General features: G+C 39.6%; 1 protein-coding gene across 6 annotated transcripts in view; it reads right to left on the reverse strand.

Annotated features, from left to right (window-relative positions):
• Positions 1-23,225, reverse strand: part of hspa12a (heat shock protein 12A) — a 178,586-nt gene that overhangs the window by 4,773 nt on the left and 150,588 nt on the right. For 3 of the 6 annotated variants that reach the window (XM_062058909.1, XM_062058911.1, XM_062058906.1), the window contains 4 exons: positions 15,038-15,127; positions 5,579-5,683; positions 5,254-5,512; positions 1,512-1,615 (listed from right to left, as the gene is read on the reverse strand). In XM_062058909.1, coding sequence (XP_061914893.1) covers positions 1,512-1,615; positions 5,254-5,512; positions 5,579-5,683; positions 15,038-15,127 — 558 coding nt within the window. The remainder of the gene's footprint in view (positions 1-1,511; positions 1,616-5,253; positions 5,513-5,578; positions 5,684-15,037; positions 15,128-23,225) is intronic. The other 3 variants (XM_062058910.1, XM_062058907.1, XM_062058912.1) reach the window with 2 other exon arrangements.

The raw sequence follows: 23,225 nt of genomic DNA on the forward strand, positions 1-23,225 counted from the left end.
CTTTTAATAAGTAATAATAAGCGCTTTTCGTGTCGTTCTCGCCAGTTTCAGGTCCTAAATGGCTGTTAAAGTGTCCCAACTTGTCAGATTATATCCTGAGCCATCTACTTTTCAGGTGAGAGGCATTATTTATGATCTACAATAAACTTACAGAGAGCAAGGAAGCGAGGAAGCAGCAGACCACTCGATGATGTAAACATAGGGACACACATCACCGTTATAAATAGTTTGCCTGCGTTAACACTTAAAATAACAATATCACTAATACTTGGTTAATATTCCAGTCACAAAATGTAAATGGAGTATTGTTGGCGGTTTTTGAATGGCTATTTACCAGATTTTATGGGCGGAATAGTGGAGCTCCCATTGGCTGCGTTGTAAGCTGACTTTTAGTTACGTTTATTTAATAATTAGAATGCATAAAAAAAAAAAAAAATCCGTCCTCATGTCTTTCATAATGATTGTGAACGATAGGCAAAATTCCCAAAAAAATGCAGACACTACAAGTACACTAATACTAATACTACAACTACATGCACTACGACTCCAAGTAAACTAGTACATGTACTCCAAGTACACTAGTATAAATATAAACTACTAGAGCTACACTAATGCATGCACTAGAAGTACAAGTAATACAAGGTTGTGAGTTCAAACCCCGGCCGAGACATATCAAAGACTATAAAAAATGGGAGCCATTACCTCCCTGCTTGGCACTCAGCATCAAGGGTTGGAATTGGGGGTTAAACCACCAAAAATGATTCCCAGGCGCGGCCACTGCTGCTGCTCACTGCTGCTGCTCACTGCTCCCCTCACCTCCCAAGGGGTGATCAAGGGTGATGGGTCAAATGCAGAGAATAATTCTGCCAGTCCTATCAGGCACCGAATCATGTAAAATCCAACGGTGCCATGTTACGGTACCTGGGTTGCGTGTGACGTCACGTCTATTTGCTGACTTAGCTCTTTGCACTTCAGCACTTGGTGATCAACAGCACTGAGTACGGACTCAGCCAAACTACCTCTACGTAATGTTGCAATTTCGAATGACAACAAAGCAATTGACTCAAAAAACGTTCCAATGTAAGTAAAGTGAGGTTCCACTTTTGCGACAGATGTGTTTATTTGATGTTAACTGCAGGTGAACGGCATACAATACTACAACGACAATAAACTACAAGTACACTGCTACACATTCTACAATTTCGAGAAACTACAAATCATTACTACAAGACAAGTACTACAACTACAAGAAACTAAATGAAAAGTTTTGGTGAGATAACAAAATGTGGTAGTATGAATGTTATTACTCAGTATGGACCGTATGAAAGTTAATAAGACAGTGCACAGTAGTATAAAAGTTAGGAGAAAGTACACAATTGTATGCACGTTAAGAGTACACAGTAGTTCGTATGTTAATTATCAGTACAGGTAGTATTTAAGGTAGTTCAGAACACAGTACACAATAGTATGAATGTGAGTAGACAGAAAGTGATGTGAGTGAAGCATCTTACTGAGGTGTTGAATGATGTGTTCAATGGTGGGCTTGAAGAGAGAATTCATGGCATCAGGACTCATCCTCAACATCCCCTGTGATGACCATTTTACAAAGTCCACACTGGAAAGAAAATAATCAGTCATGAACATCATTAATGATCTGCAAATACACAATTTATGAGACATACATTTTTGTTCAATCATAAGAATCCAGAGTCAATTCAGTACAGAATAGTTATGTTTTATTAGTTTTACACATGCTAAGTTACATGAAGTAACATCAAATGGTTACATTTGCACAATTTAACGTCTGAAAAAGAGTACGAAGAAACCCAGCTTAGGTTCAACCAGAAATATCACCCAAAAGCCTAATGACTAACATTTTGCGAGTAGTATGTAGGTGAATGTACTACTTATTTGAAAATAACTTGACACAATGTACTTGTTTGTTTTGCTGGTATTAGACCGATATCCATATCGGATCGGGACACCCTTATAAATAAATCAAAATGACCTTTTCTGACCAGCAAAGTGACAAACCCACCCGCGTGTCCAGATCTTACCAGATTTGTCTAAAAAAATTGTGCTGTCAAAAAACACATACTGCACGTGCTATTATGATTTTGCTAACAGGCTTTTGCTGTTTCATTATTCCCACCGTGATGTCACCAGCCATCTGTTAATTTCTAAAGCCTTAACAGCCAAACAATACTAAAACACATGTCTACATAAATGGTCCGTTTTTCATAAAATTTACCTTGCTAGCTACTAGATTTTATGTCGACTTAAACGAGCATTTTTTAGTAATAAAAAAACATGGTGGCATTGATGAATTGGTCTACATAGATCAGGTGTTAACATAAGCGGTTTCACTGTACATTGTATTGTACGTTTTCTGTTATTTATTGATCAATACAACAGAATTTCGTTGTGATGAGCATTTCAGACTAGAGTGAAAAGTGTGAGAACTAACTCAGTGTATGTTTGATATTTTCCACAAAGGTGCAAAGCAGGTCGTAATATTGATGAATAGAATATGTTGAATGAATTATGTGTGTTGTGCTGAGATGTCACAGTGGCTGATATGTTCATATATGAAAAGTAAAAGCACGCAGAAACCCACTCACACTCCCAATGGCAGCTACAATTAACAGGATGCTAAGTATTTGTACAATATTTAAATAGCGTATGTACAGAAAATATGGATGTTGGTTATATTTGATATCATCAATGGAAGCAGAAGCCAATTAAAGCTTACAGAATGCTGCACTTTCCTGGAATACTTCTGTCACTAGGGTCCTGGTTTACTCAAAGTTTGCATGTACTAAAACAGGTGCAAACTTGACAGCACAAGCACAGCTGATCTACTAAATATGTGCAAAGTGGATTGTGTCTGTTAAGTGAGAAGAATAAGGTGTGAAATACAATTTGCGTCTCTGTCTTCAATAATATGCAAAATATGGCCTAGTGTCCGCCCTGAGATCGGTAGGTTGGAGTTCAAATCCCAGCCGAGTCATACCAAAGACTGCACTCAGCAACAAAGGGTTGGAGTTGGGGGTTAAATCACCAAAATGATTCCCGGGCGCGGCGCCGCTGCTGCCCACTGCTCCCCAAGGGGATGGGACAAATGCAGAGGACAAATTTCACCACATCTAAGTGTGTGTGTGACAATCATTGGTACTTTAATCTTTAATATGCTGATCATCAAAACGCCTGCAATACTGGGAAGAGAAGATGCAGATATCATTATTTAGCACACACAATGTGATTTATCAACACTCATCACTGTATTGCAAGCACTATTCTGTGTTCTATTGAGCATGTGTCAGAAACTGACAATTCCACACACGGCTGCAAGATCTTGCGCTGCACAGACAGACGAGAATACTCCGTCACACGTGTGTCAACATTTTGGACGTTCAGAAATGATACATTTTAGACATATTGTCTATTCAGAAACATCATTTTATATCTGCGAGAGGACTTAAGGGGCTGGTTAAATCGAATTCAATTGATGCGTCATTTAATATTTTGTAATGATTTTTTTTCTTAGAACATATATTACAAAATATTTCTTATATGAAAAAAACTTTTTGAAGTTTTTTTTACACAATAAATAAACATGTATAATTGATGTTATGACAATGATTATAAAATTATTGACAATTGATTTAGCTTTTTGTTCTTTGAATAAAGATGACTAATCAGGTTAGCCAGCCATCAAAAATGTGTAACATTTATGGATGTCCTGATGAACATTTTTCGCCTCAGATCAGATTCTATTTCTAGTCCTGATCTGATATTTGGACAATAGATTATATAAGTCAAAATGTTTGATAGCAAATAACTAAAGAAAAAGCAATAACATATTTTTAAAAAGCTTATTAAATTTTGAATTTGCTCATATGGTAAATCAGAACATGTACTGAATACCACCTTTTATTTTTTTTTTAACAAAACAAAATATCCGGTGCACAATAACTAAACAAAAGCAAAAACTACTATTGTCTCTAATTTAAATCATTTGGATTTTGCCCTTCGTAAACATAAAAATCACTAAAATATGATTTTGTAATAATAAAAAAATTATCTAATTACTGTATTATCGACCATATACTGAAACTATATACATGATATATTTACAGTCAATATTTGTATCTGTCCACCCTCCCTTGTTTATATTCAAGAGCTCTAGTTTAGCGGTTAGCAGGGCTTCCTGCGTTCACATAATTTTAGGATGATTAATAAACATCAATCTAATCACTGTAATAACAACAATATACTGATAATTTACTTGGTATGTTTATCCATAATTACCTTGTTTCCATACAAGAGTTCCCGCTTCACGATTAGCATGGCTTCTTGTATCCTCCTAATTTTATGATAAATAAATATTGATCTAATCAGTGTGGTATCGACCATATGCTGATACTATATTTGATAGATTTACTGTCTGTATTTGAATGAATCCGCTCTAGATACCTAGGTTACATTCAAGAGCTTGATCTTAGTGTGTTAGCATGGCTTCTTGTATCCTCCTAATTTAATGATAATACAAAATATCAATCTAATCAATGTAGTGTAGTGTCTATGATAAACTGATACTATCCTCAGTATTGTTACCGTCAATATTTGTGTTACTCTTGTTTATGTCTAAGAGCTCTAGCTTAGTGGTTAGCGTGGCTTTTTGTATCCTCTAACAGTGTGTAGTGTCCACATGTTTAGCGATTCATGGTCGTCTAGTCCTGCAGTGATAATGGTACGTGTAAGAAACAGAATATTTTCCATCATGGTGGTGAGGATTAGTGATAGAAGCGGCTCCGAACTGTTGATGGAAATTAGCCGCACTAAAATGACGTGTTCTTTACAGCTTGCTTTCACATTCTAGCTGGTGTTCTGTCAAGACATCACACACCCACCTGGAACTCACACACCTCTTGCATGTGTGTAACAAAGAATACAGAAATGTAATTTTGTATTCTTTTGAAGGAATCTTAATGTGAGTACAATCTTTAACCGTTTAAACACCAGCACACAGCTGTGGTAAAGATCGGGATGGGCTCGTCAGCTCATCAACCGATCTCTGATCAGTTAAAAAGGCATGTATCAAATACCAATCCAATCCCATGATCAGAATCGCGACATCTCTGATTATAACATTTGAACATTTGAGTTTAAAAGTCAATGAATTTCTGAAAAACAGTGCTGTGCAAGCTGGATTAGCTAACATGTTTCTCTATTGTCTCCTGTTGTACTCACTTGCTCTTGCGAAGGGCGTGCTCGACACTGTGACCCCTAAACTTCTTGTAGTAGTCGATGAAGGAGAAGGGCAAGTTGATATTTAGAGGGTTGGTCCTGCCAGGAGCTGCCGCTCGCTTCCGTGACTCAAAGGCGATCATGAGGTCCACCCAAGCGGCCGGCCTCTTGATTTTGAACTGGTCGATGAAATCCTGTCCAAAGATCTTACACAGCAGCTTCTCAAATTCATAGTCGATCCCAAGAGAGCCATATGGTCCACCTGGATGTGGAAATGTGCTGATTTGAAAGCCAGAAGAAACAATCAGAGATGTTTGATCAATTTTACCAGAAGCCTTGTAAAGCTCTTTTAGATGTCCCTCCGGGAGACGAATCTGATGGACGGTCAGGTCCACCGTCCCTCCGCCACAGTCCACCACAACATAACGATCTCCTGCACAAAGGTAGCATAAACATGGTGAAGACGTGTTTGCTGTTGAAAATTATGTTTACTTCTACATTATGAAGTTTGGATTCTTAAAATGCTGGTTTCTGACACAGTCATGGACCATCTGTGCAATTTGTGTCCCCAGCAAATAAAATAAATAAATATAAGAGAAAATGAACTAAGTTATATTGTCCTACACATCAATCCAATTGCATATTTAATATTATAATTTAAATAATTAATTTAAACAGTGTTGGGGTCGGTGGGTTGGCGGCCTCGGTGTGTGCGTTGTTGCGGTTTGTGGGGGTTGGTCTCTTGTTTCGGTTTCGGCGGCCGCGGGTATTTGTACTGCGGATGGGCAGTGGTGGTGGTTTCTGTGGTGCTACCGGCGGTTGGCGCTGCTGTGTTGTGTTGGAGTGGTCGGGGGATCGTGATTGGTGGCTGTGCGCTGATGGAGTTGTAGGGACTGGCTGGCGTTGGTTTGCTGGCTGGCTTAGGTGCTGACATGTAGGCGAGATGCTTTGACTTCTTCCCCCGTTGGCAGGCTTCGCTCCCTGGCCGGGACTCGTATGAGCGCATTGCTGTGTGGATGGCCGGTATGTGGTGTTCGCGTTGGGCATGGGGACTGTGCAATTTTCTTGCGTGGGGTTGTTGGTGTGTTCTCCGCAGCGTTGGGTTGGTGCAGGAGGGGCAGGGGGTGGACTTGCGTGGCGTCGTGTGAGACTGGTGTGAAGCGCCTGCGGGGTCTTTGGCTGTGGAGGGGGGTCGGCCTCCTGGCCATAGTTCTTGGTTGCCTTCTGCGTGGACTGGGGGAGCGCTGGGGGGGTGTCCGGACCCTCTCATCCTCATACTTATAGCACACACACATGCAGGGAGCATTGGCGGGGGGATGAGGATGCCTCTATGGGGTCCTCCTGACTTGTCCACTGCTCATTCATCCCTCAATTTTCGCTGCATGTTAGACACTTAGGGTGTGGGGGGCTCGGCATGGTAGGGACCCACAATGGCCTTGATGTCCCCCAATTTTAATCACATTATTAATCCCCATAAGCATTCATAGATCCCTCATGCTACAGTAAACACATCAATAGGGACTGGAGGTCGGCTGTAACGGCTGACCGTCTAATTTTAACTACACAGTAGACATTCTGGGGGCCTTATACACTTCCACATCACATGCACAGGTGGGTTGGGGTTCAGGAGTGCGGCCCGCCCCTCATTGCCAGCTCGGCCCGCGCGGGCTGCGGGAACTGCGGTCTGGTGGCCTGCCATTCCTGGGCAGAGACCTCAATTACATTTTTAAATGCAATTGTATTTATTAATTTCTTTTGTGTGGCGTCACGTGGGTTTCGCTTCCTGTTGGGCGTGGTCCATGCCTGTCTGGTCGGGCCTTGCTTTGTGGGGTATGTGTCGGTGGCATGTCCGTGGTACAGGGTGGGGTTGATCGGCTGGCTCTCGGTGGACAGTGGGTGGCGTGGCTCAATCGCTGCCCTGCCGGCCTATTTATGGATTTGTTGGTTTATATATATATATATATATATATATATATATATATATATATATATATATATATATATATATATATATATATATGTATATGTATATATATATATATATATATATATATATATATATATATATATATATATATATATATGTATATGTATATATATACATATATATATATATATATATATATATATATATATATATATATATATATATATATATATATATATATGTATATGTATATGTATATATATATGTATATATATATATAAGTATATATATATATATATATATATACATATGTCTCACAGATGCACGTCAAAGTGACCAAGCGCATAGAGTTTTCAATAGGTTTTTTAATGTTTTCCAACACCACCATCAAATACTCTGCTTTATTTTTGACTTTTCAGTCTTTCTCCCAACTTCCTTCCTTCCTGCACCCGGCCGCTCACTGTTAAAGACAACAGATGATTAGTTTAACACGTACCACCTGCGCAAACTAATCATCTGCCAGCTGTGTCTCTCCGTCAGCACATGCCACGCCCCCGTCTGATGGCGCGCTGTTTTCAGCACCCTAGACAGAGGCGCTGACTTTTACTCCGACAGTGCGCTGATCACAAACCCCTTCCTCATACCTCCACCCCAGACTTAGGCCGGGACATCGTCCGGCCGCGCCCACTCCCCCCCCCCCGCATGAGAGCATCTGTGGAACCACAGTGCCCAACCGGTCCAGGAGCTCGTCGACCCGGGGCATCGGGTGACACATCATTTACCTGACGGTAGTCCACACAGAATCGCACAGACCCATCTTTCTTCCCTACCAGAACTATGGGGCTGCACCATGCACTGTGTGACTCTTCTATTACCCCCAATTCCAGCATGGCTTTTAATTCCTCCCGAACTACTTTGCGCTTGTGTTCGGGTAGCCTATAGGGCCGAGACCTCACCGTCAAGCCTGGGCTGGCCTCTATGTGATGCTGGGGGATATTCACAATAGGGTACTCGTGAATATCCCCATGCACACATTTAACCCGCACCCGCATTCAACGCCCCGGGTCGAACCAGATTCTGGTGGATCATGGACTGCTCGCAGCCCGAATCCACCATCCCCCGGTGTGTACTCCCTTGTATCCTTACCGGTACATAGTACGTCTCTCCTGGCCCGGGGGAGGGCATCGAAGGGTTGGCAACCCGGATCACCTGCCCCACTTCAATCGATGGACATTCTCGCTGTAGGTGTCCGAGCCGCCTACACCTCCAGCACGCCTGCCCAGGCATTCGAGGCGCAATTTGCGAGGGACACATAGCGTCGGCAACGGCCGGGGACTGAGGGAAAGAAAGCACAGGAGGGTTGTTTCGATGCCGTGGCCACGGCTGGGCTCCCTCGGCCGGCGGCGCACGCAACCTGCGTGGCGCCAGAACTGGGCGCTCCGCTGCTTCCGTGGCCTTCTCTTCCTTCCTCCTCTCGGGGTGAACTGCCAGGTGATCCTCCGCCAACGCCACTGCCAAGTCCTGAGGACGGTGGTAGCGGACCTACGCGGATGTCCGCACCGGGATTGCCTCCAAAAATTGTTCCAGAATGATCATTTCAATCACGTCACGAACCTGTCTGGGTTGCAGCCATCGTGTCCCTCAGCTGCTGCCCCAGGGCGAAAGGCCGCTCCTCCTGTCCCAGCCTCATTGCTCGGAACCGGCGCCTGTGATCCTCCTTCGAGCCGCCCGTCCTGTCCAGCATCGCTCGTCTCATGTCCCGGTAATTTACCCGGGACGCTGGTGGCAAACTGAGCGCCGCCCGCTGCGCCTCTCCCGCAAGCAGCGGCAACAGCCTCACAGCCCACTCCTCCTCCGGCCACGCACATGCTCCCACCGTGGCCTCAAACATGTCCATGAATGTTTGTGGGTCCTCCGCATCCCCCATCCGGTGCATCCCCACGGCCGCCAATGCTGGCTTCGCTGCCGCGGGTGCCCCCACTCCGGTCCTCTCCGTCATCGTGCGCAGTATCTGGCTCTGCTGCGCTATCTGTTCCTGCATCGCCTCCATTTGGCGATGGTTTGCCGTGGACACTTCTGCCATAAGCTGCCCCAGCGCCGCTATTGGGCTCGGCGTTGACATTGTCTCTTTTTATTATTTTGTTGGGCGCCAGATGTAGAAGTCGCTGTCTTGCGGTTCCACAGATGCACGTCAAAGTGACCAAGCGCATAGAGTTTTCAATAGGTTTTTTAATGTTTTCCAACACCACCATCAAATACTCTGCTTTATTTTTGACTTTTCAGTCTCTCTCCCAACTTGCTTCCTTCCTGCACCCGGCCGCTCACTGTTAAAGACAACAGATGATTAGTTTAACACGTACCACCTGCGCAAACTAATCATCTGCCAGCTGTGTCTCTCCGTCAGCACATGCCGCGCACCCGTCTGATGGTGCGCTGTTTTCAGCACCCTGGACAGAGGCGCTGACCTTTACTCCAACAGTGCGCTGATCACAAACCCCCTCCACATACAAACCCCGTTTCCATATGAGTTGGGAAATTGTGTTAGATGTAAATATAAACGGAATACAATGATTTGCAAATCATTTTCAACCCATATTTAGTTGAATATGCTACAAAGACAACATATTTGATGTTCAAACTGATAAACTTTTTTTTTTTGCAAATAATCATTAACTTTAGAATTTGATGCCAGCAACACGTGACAAAGAAGTTGGGAAAGGTGGCAATAAATACTGATAAAGTTGAGAAATGCTCATCAAACACTTATTTGGAACATCCCACAGGTGTGCAGGCTAATTGGGAACAGGTGGGTGCCATGATTGGGTATAAAAACAGCTTCCAAAAAAATGCTCAGTCTTTCAAAAGAAAGGATGGGGCGAGGTACACCCCTTTGTCCACAACTGAGTGAGCAAATAGTCAAAAAGAACAACGTTTCTCAAAGTGCAATTGCAAGAAATTTAGGGATTTCAACATCTACGGTCCATAATAACATCAAAAGGTTCAGAGAATCTGGAGTAATCACTCCACGTAAGCGGCATGGCCGGAAACCAACATTGAATGACCGTGACCTTCGATCCCTCAGACGGCACTGTATCAAAAACCGACATCAATCTCTAATTGACTTTAACTAAAGGATATCACCACATGGGCTCAGGAACACTTCAGAAAACCCATCCATCCATCCATCTTCTTCCGCTTATCCGAGGTCGGGTCGTGGGGGCAGCAGCCTAAGCAGGGAAACCCAGACTTCCCTCTCCCCAGCCACTTCGTCCAGCTCTTCCCGGGGGATCCCGAGGCGTTCCCAGGCCAGCCGGGAGACATAGTCTTCCCAACGTGTCCTGGGTCTTCCCCGTGGCCTCCTACCGGTCGGACGTGCCCTAAACACCTCCCTAGGGAGGCGTTCGGGTGGCATCCTGACCAGATGCCCGAACCACCTCAACTGGCTCCTCTCGATGTGGAGGAGCAGCGGCTTTACTTTGAGCTCCTCCCGGATGGCAGAGCTTCTCACCCTATCTCTAAGGGAGAGCCCCGCCACCCGGCGGAGGAAACTCATTTCGGCCGCTTGTACCCGTGATCTTGTCCTTTCGGTCATAACCCTAAGCTCATGACCATAGGTGAGGATGGGAACGTAGATTGACCGGTAAATTGAGAGCTTTGCCTTCCGGTTCAGCTCCTTCTTCACCACAACGGATCGATACAGCGTCCGATCCACTCTTCCCTCACTCGTGAACAAGACTCCAAGGTACTTGAACTCCTCCACTTGGGACAGGGTCTCCTCCGCAACCCGGAGATGGCACTCCACCCTTTTCCGGGCGAGAACCATGGACTCGGACTTAGAGGTGCTGATTCTCATCCCAGTCGCTTCACACTCAGCTGCGAACCGATCCAGCGAGAGCTGAAGATCCTGGCCAGATGAAGCCATCAGGACCACATCATCTGCAAAAAGCAGAGACCTAATCCTGCAGCCACCAAACCAGATCCCCTCAACGCCTTGACTGTGCCTAGAAATTCTGTTCATAAAAGTTATGAACAGTACCGGTGACAAAGGGCAGCCTTGGCGGAGTCCAACCCTCACTGGAAACGTGTCCGACTTACTGCCGGCAATGCGGACCAAACTCTGGCACTGATCATACAGGGAGCGGACCGCCACAATCAGACAGTCCGATACCCCATACTCTCTGAGCACTCCCCACAGGACTTCCTGAGGGACACGGTCGAATGCCTTCTCCAAGTCCACAAAACACATGTAGACTGGTTGGGCAAACTCCCATGCACCCTCAAGGACCCTGCCGAGAGTATAGAGCTGGTCCACAGTTCCACGACCAGGACGAAAACCACACTGTTCCTCCTGAATCCGAGGTTCGACTATCCGGCGTAGCCTCCTGTCCAGCACACCCGAATAGACCTTACCGGGAAGGCTGAGGGGTGTGATCCCACGATAGTTAGAACACACTCTCCGGTTCCCCTTCTTAAAGAGAAGAACCACCACCCCGGTCTGCCAATCCAGAGGTACCGCCCCACTTCAGAAAACCACTGTCACTAAATAGTTTGTCGCTACATCTGTAGGTGCAAGTTAAAACTCTACTATGCAAAGCGAAAGCCATTTATCAACAACATCTAGAAACGCCGCCGGCTTCTCTGGGCCCGAGATCATCTAAGATGGACTGATGCAAAGTGGAAAAGTGTTCTGTGGTCTGACGAGCACACATTTCAAATTGTTTTTGGAAATATTCGACATCGTGTCATCCGGACCAAAGGGGAAGCGAACCATCCAGACTGTTATCGATGCAAATGGGGGTGCATTAGTGCCCAAGGCATGGGTAACTTACACATCTGTGAAGGCACCATTAATGCTGAAAGGTACATACAGGTTTTGGAACAACATAAGTTTCAACAATTAGTTTCCTCAGTTCCCAATCATTTATTGAGTGTTGTTAAAAGAAAAGGTGATGTAACACAGTGGTGAACATGCCCTTTGCCAACTACTTTGGCACGTGTTGCAGCCATGAAATTCTAAGTTAATTATTATTTGCAAAAAAAAAAAAAAGTTTATGAGTTTGAACATCAAATATCTTGTCTTTGTAGTGCATTCAATTGAATATGTGTTGAAAAGGATTTGCAAATCATTGTATTCCGTTTATATTTACATCTAACACAATTTCCCAACTCATATGGAAACGGGGTTTGTATATAAATAAATAAATGATAAATGGGTTATACTTGTATAGCGCTTTTCTACCTTCAAGGTACTCAAAGCGCTTTGACAGTATTTCCACATTTACCCATTCACACACACATTCACACACTGATGGCGGGAGCTGCCATGCAAGGCGCTAACCAGCAGCCATCAGAGGCAAAGGGTGAAGTGTCTTGCCCAAGGACACAATGGACGTGACTAGGATGGTAGAAGGTGGGGATTGAACCCCAGTAACCAGCAACACTCCGATTGCTGGCACAGCCACTCTACCAACTTCGCCACGCCGTCCCTATATATATATATATATATATATATATATATATATATATATATATATATATATATATACATATATATATATATATATATATATATATATATATATATATATATATATATATATATATATATATATATATATACATATATATATATATATATATATATATATATATATATATATATATATATACATATATATATACATATATATATATATATATATATATATATATATATATATATATATATATATATATATATATACTGTATGTATGTGTGGGAAAAATCACAAGACTATTTCTTCTCTGAGATGAAATAGTCTTGTGATTTTTCCCACACATACATATTACGCTCTACCACGGTATCGAGCACTATTTTTTTGGATAATCTAATTAAGACACATATATATATATATATATATATATATATATATATATATATATATATATATATATATATATATATATATATATATATATATATATATATATATATATATATATATATATATATATATATATTTATATATATATATATATACACAAACCCCGTTTCCATATGAGTTGGGAAATTGTTGTATATGTATATATGTATAAATATATATATATAATATTTATACATATATACATATACAACAATTTCCCAACTCATATGGAAACGGGGTTTGTATATATATATATATATATACAAACCCCGTTTCCATATGAGTTGGGAAATTGTTGTATATGTATATATGTATAAATATTATATATATATTTCCATATGAGTTGGGAAATTGTTGTATATGTATATATGTATAAATATTATATATATATATATATATATATATATATATATATATATATATATATATATATATATATATATATATATATGTATATATATATATATATATATATACATGTGTATATATATATATATATATATATATATACATATATATATGTATATATATATATATATATATATATATATATATATATATATATATATATATATATATATATATATATATATATATATATATATATATATATATATATATATATATATATATATATATATAAATCTAAGTATTCTAGAATGGACTCAACCCACTTTTGGGCACTTGTTTTATCAATGGCACCATTTAGGTTAATTTGGGACCTTCCTTCTGGTCTACAGAACATGTAATGGTGGGTCTTTGGTCAAAATGTTGCATATAATATGTTTTACAGACCCTTTTTAAGCCGCTTTTTGACCGCCTCTTCATGATACGCCATTTTTGTGGGCAGTCTTATTTACGTGCCTCCAATTCCACAACATCATCTGCCTGCCATCTTTGTAGTAGTTTTTAGCACATCTATACACTGACGGATTAAGTTTGAAATATATGCTACGTTTTTATTAGAAATGTCAACAGTGGAGGGTGCATGTGCATGTAAGATCCAGTCTGCCTTAAAACAAGGGGATAGAGAAAAATCAGGAGCTTATTGACTACAGTGTTGGACTACAATGCAGTTTGGCAAAATGTATTCCATATATGGATAACCCGGTGACATCATTGGTGCGAAAAACATCACAGGTTGTGCAAATTCCAAACGCCTTGTTTGGAGGAAGTATGATAGCAGGCAAGATTATTTTATAAATATCTCTGCGATGCCTCCACTTTCAAATTTTTGGGACTTATGCAGATCCCAAATACCCAACAGCAGGTACCTATAGGTAAGAAAAGTTTGTTTTGCATAACAGCGCCCCTTTAAGGTATAGTTTATTTGAAGTAAAGCAAGAAAACATATTTTCTGTTTATATATTTCAATGTAAAAGCCAAGTGTTCCCAAACAGAAGATTTTAACAACAAAATATTCATTTCAAGCTCCTTGGCACTATCACTAGCCATGACTCCCACTTCAGTACGGGTATCTTTCAAATTTGAATTGATAAGGTACCAGTACTTGGTGCATATGAATCGATACCGGTACTCAACAGTACCAATTTTCGGTACTTTTGTGTGCGTTCATGTGTTAATTTGTTTAATATTAAAATACATTATTTGTTATATAACATTTAGTACTGAGCTGACAATATCAACTATGCTGTTGAGTTTATATCTTGTTTTCTTCCATGTCTGATAATCATTTGCAATTATTATATCGTGGACTCTGCATGCATTTGCAATTCCGAGACATTAGATGGCAGTAGTGTAAAGACTACAGTGCATTTCCGAAGCCAGGAAGTAGTCTTTGCCATTGAGGATGTTTTTTACAACTCTTATGCAGATGCCTAAAAATGTGAGTGCAATAGATGTCAGTCTAAAGGCCAAAGTGCAGAAGAGGAAACATGAAGGAGTTACTGTGGAAAAGAAGCAGAAGGCAACAACGACAAGTAAAAAGAGACTCTACCTTCTTCCAGCTCCGACCAAAGCTCCCCTACGACATTTTCCACCAAAAAGGTGCGACTTTGCCGGTTGCGCCGCACATGCTCCTTAGCTGCTTGTTAACAAGAAAGAGAGAGTTTTAGTGTGTGTTCAGGGTGTGAAGGTCTGCTTGGTCAAGCTGCGTGCATCAAATAGTGTGCAAGGCAAAAAGTGCAGAGTTGCATGGCAAACAAACCTGTGCCAAAAACATTCCTTCAAAATAAAACAAAACATTAGGGCGCGTTCACAGTCAAACATGTTTGCTCGTCCCATCACTTCTATTATTTATTTCTGCAATTTAACTCCTGTTTCAGTGGATTATTTTCACTGTTAAGAGTATTTACTGTCATTATTACTTGCCGGAAGAGCCATGTGTGACTCAGTGCCTCCAGGATTTCGTGGTCTTTTTTTTGTGATTTTTGGATGCTTAAAATGCCTGATTTCGTGACAGCATTTTCAAAAAGTTGCAGGTACAGTTGCAATGTTTTAAGGATTAATTTTGTATCCAATAACATTGCATCTGCTTGTAATTTTATGAATTTGTAATCACAGTTTGAAAAGTATTGTGCAACCGTAGCCCCAAAAGGCGCAGAATTTCAGCAAGTGAAAAATTAACATTTATGGTAGGGGTGTCCCAATACAACTTTTTCACTTCACCAAAATTGAGTTGAGTTGAGTTTGAGTTTGTTTCGAACATGCAAGCATACAACATGATACATCACAATTTCCAGTTTCTCTTTTCAACATGTTCGAAAAGGAGTAGGAAGAAGCAGAGCTTATTTAATCCTACCCCTTTTCTTTTACGTAACAAGTTGCTAAAACTTTTGTTCACTTCCTGTTCTCAATTTATTTACAATATACTCCATAAGTAATCACAATAAAAATAAATAAATAATACTAGGTGAAGTAAATTACATTTCATACGGTGAGATGAGTAAGATTATTTTGAAAAAATGAACGGATGGATGGATGAAATAAATTCAGAATGTTTATCAAGGTTCTTCTTCTTTGTACTTTGTAAACCCTTTAAGTTCGAAAACTTTCTTGAAGTGGATCATATTAATACATTGTTTGATTGCTTTGCTCAATCCATTCCATAATTTAATTCCACATACTGATATACTGAAAGTCGTGTTGTACGTGCATACAAATGTTTTAAATTACATTTTTCTCTAAGATTATATTTCTCCTCTTTTTTTGAGAAGAATTGTTGTATATTCTTAGGTGGCAGGTTACAGTTTGCATTGTGTATAATTTTAGCTGTTTGCAAATTCACTATGTCGTGGAATTTCAGTATTTTTGATTCAATAAATAAAGGGTTTGTATGTTCTCTATATCCAACATTATGTATTATTCTAAATGATATTTTTTGTAACACCGTTAATGAATGAAGTGTACTTTTGTAGTTATTTCCCCATATTTCTACACAATAACTCAGATATGCTATAATCGGGCGGAAGGCGGGGTACACCCTGGACAAGTCGCCACCTCATCGCAGGGCCAACACAGATAGACAGACAACATCCACACTCACATTCACACACTAGGGCCAATTTAGTGTTGCCAATGTCTTTGGAGGTGGGAGGAAGCCGGAGTACCGGGAGGGAACCCACGCAGTCACGGGGGAGAACATGCAAACTCCACACAGAAAGATCCCGAGCCCAGGATTGAACCCAGGACTACTCAGGACCTTCGTATTGTGAGGCAGACGCACTAACCCCTCTACCACCGTGCTGCCCGATTGTAGCTGAGATAGGCTCCAGCGTCCCCCGCGACCCCAAAAGGGATAAGCGGTAGAAAATGGATGGATGGATGGAATTCAGATATGGTAACACTTGCGAGCAGTAGAGAATATGAAGTGATTTTTGGTCTAGAACATGTTTTGCTTTATTCATTATTGACGTGTTTCTTGCTACTTTATGTTGTATATTTTTTCATGAGATTTCCAGTTCAATTTATCATCAATCATTATACCTAGAAATTTAGTTTCATTTACTCTTTCAATTTCCTATTCCGTCTATTTGTATTTGTTTGACTTTCTCTTCTATTGTTACCAAATAGCATTATTTTAGTTTTACTGAGATTCAAAGATAGTCTGTTTTTGTCAAACCATCTTTTTAATTTGTTCATTTCTTTTGTTATTATTTGTATTATCTTCTGTGTGTTCTCTCCTGAACAAAACACAGTTGTATCATCCGCAAATAATACTAACTTTAAATCTTTTGTAACTTTACACATGTCATTTATATAGAGATTGAATAATTTTGGTCCTAGTATTGATCCCTGAGGTACACCACAGGATATATTTAGCGTTGTAGATGTGTGTTCGCCTAGCTTCACATATTGTTTCCTGTTTGTTAAATAATTTCTCATCCAGTTTAAGACTAACCCTCTGATGCCATATCGTTCTAGTTTTTTGATTAAATTATTGTAATTAATTGTGTCAAATGCTTTAGTTAGATCCATAAACACTGCTGCCGCACATTTTTTAATATCTATTGCATTGGTAATTTCTTCTGTAATTTCAATTAAAGCCATCAAAGTTGAAATATTAGCTCTGTATCCATATTGGTTCTCTTCGAGTATTCTATTTTTGTTTGTGGAACTCTCTAATCTGTTATTGAACAGTTTTTCAATGATTTTAGAAAATTGTGGAAGTAAAGAAACAGGTCTATAATTTGTAAATTGGTGTTTATCTCCAGTCTTAGAAATTGGTGCAACTTTAGCTATTTTCATTTTGTTTGGAAATGTACCTACTAATATACATTAATGGTCCTGAGATCTCTACAATAACCTTTTTTATCGTTGCCAAATCAATTCCATTACCATCAGTTGAAGTCTTAGATTTGCTTTTTTTCACGATTATAACTATTTCCTCCTGTCTCACATTATTGAGGAACATTGAGTTGGGATTTCTATCTATGATGTCTAGTCCTCAATTGAAACTGGGTCTAGAATCCTTTCTTCCAATTTTGGTCCAATATTTACAAAGTAATTATTGAAGCTTTCAACTACTTCCTTTATGTTGTCATTATTTTTGTTTCCGTCTAAGAAGTATTGTGGGTAATCCCTCTCAGTGCCATTTTTTAATAATGCTATTGAGGATGCCCCATGTCGCTCTCATATTGTTTTTGTTCCTGTCCAATAATTCACTGTAATATTATTTTCTACATGATCGTAGTATGTTTGTTAGCTTGTTTTTTATACTTTTTGTACTTATCTTCTGCCTCTGTAGTTCTTTGTGCTATACATTTTCTGTATTCTTCTTATTACAAGCATTTTTTTTAATCCATGGTTGATTATTATTTCTCTGCTTTCTACTGAGTTGTTGCCATGGACAATGCTTGTCATAAGTAGATACCGATACCAGTAGGAATCAAACATACTTTTATTGTTTTGTAGTGTGGGATGCTATTGTAGAAAAGGTTTGATCAAGTAAAATTATTCAAACAGAGAACAATAGAAGGTATGATAAACATTAACCTATTTATTATTAACTGTCTGGAATGGACATATGTTATCTTTAAGTTGAAGTGGAGTGATAATTGTTTATCTGGCAACACCTAATGGCCACAATAATTCATGATGTTGAGCCCATGTTGCAGTCGAACGATGCGGACACATTTGTTACCATCGTTACCTTTTGTAAATGACTTGACTAGGGCTGCAACTAACGATTAATTTTATAATAGATTAATCTGTCGATTATTACTTCGATTAATCGATTAATAATCGGATAAAAGAGACAAACTACATTTCTATCCTTTCCAGTATTTTATTGAAAAAACCAGCATACTGGCACCATACTTATTTTGATTATTGTTTCTCAGCTGTTTGGACATGTTGCAGTTTATAAATAAAGGTTTATTAAAAAAATAAAAAACAAAAATAAATAAATAAATAAATTAAATTGCCTCTGCGCATGCGCATAGCATAGATCCAACGAATCGATGACTAAAGTAATCGCCAACTATTTTTATAATCGATTTTAATCAATTTAATCAATTAGTTGTTGCAGCCCTAGACTTGACTAAAATAAAATAACATACCAAATGTGTGTGCTTATTGGAGACATTTAGATGTTAACTGGCTGTCCATATTTGCACATGTAAACACTGCAGGGCAGTTTGGATCACAGATTATATCACAGATTATTTAGAAATGAACATTTGTATACTAGCTGTACACTGAGTACTCTAAAGTATTTCCAAACTTATTTTAACTTTCTTGTATTATCCCTTAAAAAAGATGTATTGTAATAAAAATTATTGACTTTTGTGCGATATTGTATGTATACATACTGTATTACGGTTGAATGATTTTGGAAAATAATCTATTGGTAACTTTTTTTCCTCAAAATTGCAATTTATTATAGTTATTTTTTCAAGGTCCTCTTCTTTTGTGTTTTTCAACAAACACAAGCAAGCAATAAATAAATCAGTATTATAATAAACAATATAAGAATTAAACATTTTTTTTTTCTAAATAAAAAAATGTTAAACAATTTTGACTTGCAGTCTGGTCAGCACAGGACTTTTATTGTGAAGGTTGGGTTGTTTGTTTTTGAGCTCTCACTTGACTGCTGTAAAGTTGTGATGCAACATTTTATTAAAGTGAAATTGTCTTCTTTCTTCATGTTAAACTTTTCACTTTTCTATATTTACTTCATTAACTGCTTATTTGCTATCACTTTTCGTATCATATTTGTACATATTGTATTTGCCGATGCTGTTCTGTTGTTATTGTTGTCTCTGTCTTATGCCCCTCTTGTCCCCGCAATTTCCCCCTCTGTCTTCCTTTTTTTCTCTTTCTATCCCCTCCTCCTCCGGTCCGGCTGCGCCAAACATGAATATAAATCCATTTAATGAAGTCAAATACAAATAAGGCAACAAGAGAAGTATTTTTCTTTTTTAAAGTAAATCTGTACAATAAATATGGGCATCTACAACAATATGATTTGCCTGAGTAGCTGGACAGGACACAAAAACTAAAGATGAGCCACTGTTGTTCTTCAGCCGCCGTGAGTGTAAAAGTGCTTGATTTGATATGCAGCAAAGCCTACTTTGTAAAAAGCAACACTGTTTTAAATTTTCGGAGCATTAACTGAAACACAGTTTCACCATGTTTAGTCCTGACTCTAGCAGAACACTCCCTGAGGTTCTCAGAGCTCTTATTTAGCTTGTGTTTGCTGATGCTGTTCTTTTGTGGTTGTGGTTATTGTCTGTCTTATCCCCCTCTTGTCCCCGCAATTTTCCCCTCCGTCTTCCTTTTTTCTCTCTTTCTATCCCCTCCTAATATAAACCCATTTAATAAAGTCAAATACAAATAAGGCAACAAGAGAAATATCCCACACTTCTCTATTGTAAAGTAAATCTGAGCATAGGTTTACCTGAGAAGCTGGACAGGACAAAAGAAAACAACTTTTCACAACAGTGATCATTTTTCTGGACTTCCAAGTTACCTAATTTGCAACGTTGTTTTTACTTTGTTTTTACCAGTAGATGTCAGCGTTGTCTCTGTTACTATTTGTTGGTAACTTTTTCTTTGCTTGTCTGCAGCAGGCAATTTAAACATTTTGAGAGCAGCACTGATGTGTTCACATCTAAACACACGTTTTTACATTTGACTAGGGAGAACTTTGGCAAGCCATCATATGTAAGTAAATACCGTATTTTCCGGGCTATAGAGTGCACCGATATTTAAGTAGAACCCACCAAATTTTAGAAGAAATAAATATGTTTACATATATTGGCCGCACCGGACTACAGTAAAAGCCGCAGATATATACCAGTACGAAAGATTTTGTAAATATTTATTTACATACTCTAATTGATTCCAAACAGTGCATGTCACAGAGCAGTAAGGTGGCTGATCAAACAAAATGGAAGTCATCATCATTGACACACTAGCTGAGGAAGTTAGCTCTCCAATCAGCTAAACTTACTTAATAAGGCCACGGCGAGGTTTTGGTGAGGTTACAAACTGAAACAATACAAAAAGAATGTCATTCTAAGTTAATATTACTAACACAGTCACTTGTAAACGTGTTAGCATATTCACTAATGCTAACGATGCAAGCTTGATTACATTACGATAGCAGATACAACTATGCATGAAAACACTCCTACAGACATGACACATGGTACGGATTAGTAAGTATGAATTGTTTTAGATATATTGTAATACTTATAAACGCTTGGCGTGATGAGTGAAGAATTCTTTCGAGCAGAAACGCTACGGGCAAGACACTTCACCCTTGCTCCTGTTGGGACGTGGTTAGGGCCTTGCATGGCAGCTCCCGCCATCAGTGTGTGAATATGGGTGTGAATGAGTGAATGTGGAAATAGTGTCAAAGCGCTTTAAGTACCTTGAAGGTAGTATAGCGCAATACAAGTATAACCCATTTACCATTCTGGTTCAAAGAAAGAAACAGGAAGTACATTTTAAAACCTTTCTCAACCAGGGACGGCGTGGCGAAGTTGGTAGAGTGGCTGTGCCAGCAATCGGAGTGTTGCTGGTTACTGGGGTTCAATTCCCACCTTCTACCTTCATAGTCACGTCCGTTGTGTCCTTGGGCAAGACACTTCACCCTTTGCTGGTTAGCGCCTTGCATGGCAGCTCCCGCCATCAGTGTGTGAATGTGTGTGTGAATGGGTAAATGTGGAAATACTGTCAAAGCGCTTTGAGTACCTTGAAGGTAGAAAAGCGCTATACAAGTACAACCCATTTATTTATTTATTTTCAACTCAAAGCACCTGCAGTGAGCGAACTTGCCCAGAAGTTGGCCCCATAGTGCAAACCATAACACACATTTTCAGTGTGTCTGTCGGTGTTCTATAAGACTATTTGTTGAATAAAAAACATTAATGTCGTTAGCAAAGAAAAATCCATAAACAAACCGCATCATTTTATAAGCCACAGAGTACAAAGCGTGGGAAAAAAGTACCGGCTTATAGTCCGGAAAATACGGTAAATATGTTGTGAACTAACTTTGTCTTTGAGATAATCCATCCATCCATCCATTTACTTATTCCCTTCGGGGTCGCGGGGGGCGCTGGAGCATATCTCAGCTACAATTGGGCGGAAGGCGGTGTACACTCTGGACAAGTCTCCACCTCATCGCAGGGCCAACACAGATAGACAGACAACATGCACACTCACGTTCACACACTAGGGCCAATTTTAGTGTTGCCAATCAACCTATCCCCAGGTGCATGTCTTTGGAGGTGGGAGGAAGCCGGAGTACCCGGAGGGAACCCACGCAGTCACGGGGAGAACATGCAAACTCCACACAGAAAGATCCCGAGCCCGGGATTGAACTCTGGACTACTCAGGACCTTCGTATTGTGAGGCAGACGCACTAACCCCTCTGACACCGTGCTGCCCTCTTTGAGATAATGTTTGTATTAATTGTTTGTTGTATTAATGGTTTGTCAAACCAATGTGGAGCAACGCTAACTGTGTCATACATAAGTATCATATTTTCTGGACTATAAATATCGGGTTACAATCACTACATTTTTGAAGAAAAAATATTGTTCCATATATTAGAGGCATCTGACTTTTAGCCGCAGGTATATACTGTATGTTGTGAAATGAGCTACAAACCCTGTTTCCATATGAGTTGGGAAATTGTGTTAGATGTAAATATAAACAGAATACAATGATTTGCAAATCATTTTCAACCCATATTCAGTTGAATATGCTACAAAGACAACATATTTGATGTTCAAACTGATAAACATTTTTTTTGTGCAAATAATCCTTAATTTTAGAATTTGATGCCAGCAACACGTGACAAAGAAGTTGGGAAAGGTGGCAATAAATACTGATAAAGTTGAGGAATGCTCATCAAACACTTATTTGGAACATCCCACAGGTGAACAGGCAAATTGGGAAAAGGTGGGTGCCATGATTGGGTATAAAAGTAGATTTCATGAAATACTCAGTCATTCACAAACAAGGATGGGGCGAGGGTCACCACTTTGTCAACAAATGCGTGAGCAAATTGTTGAACAGTTTAAGAAAAACCTTTCTCAACCAGCTATTGCAAGGAATTTAGGGATTTGATTGATTGATTGAGACTTTTATTAGTAGGTTGCATAGTGAAGTACATATTCCGTACAATTGACCACTAAATGGTAACACCCGAATAAGTTTTTCAACTTGTTTAA

Source organism: Entelurus aequoreus, linkage group LG09 (assembly GCF_033978785.1).
Source record: "Entelurus aequoreus isolate RoL-2023_Sb linkage group LG09, RoL_Eaeq_v1.1, whole genome shotgun sequence".
Taxonomy (NCBI): domain Eukaryota; kingdom Metazoa; phylum Chordata; class Actinopteri; order Syngnathiformes; family Syngnathidae; genus Entelurus; species Entelurus aequoreus.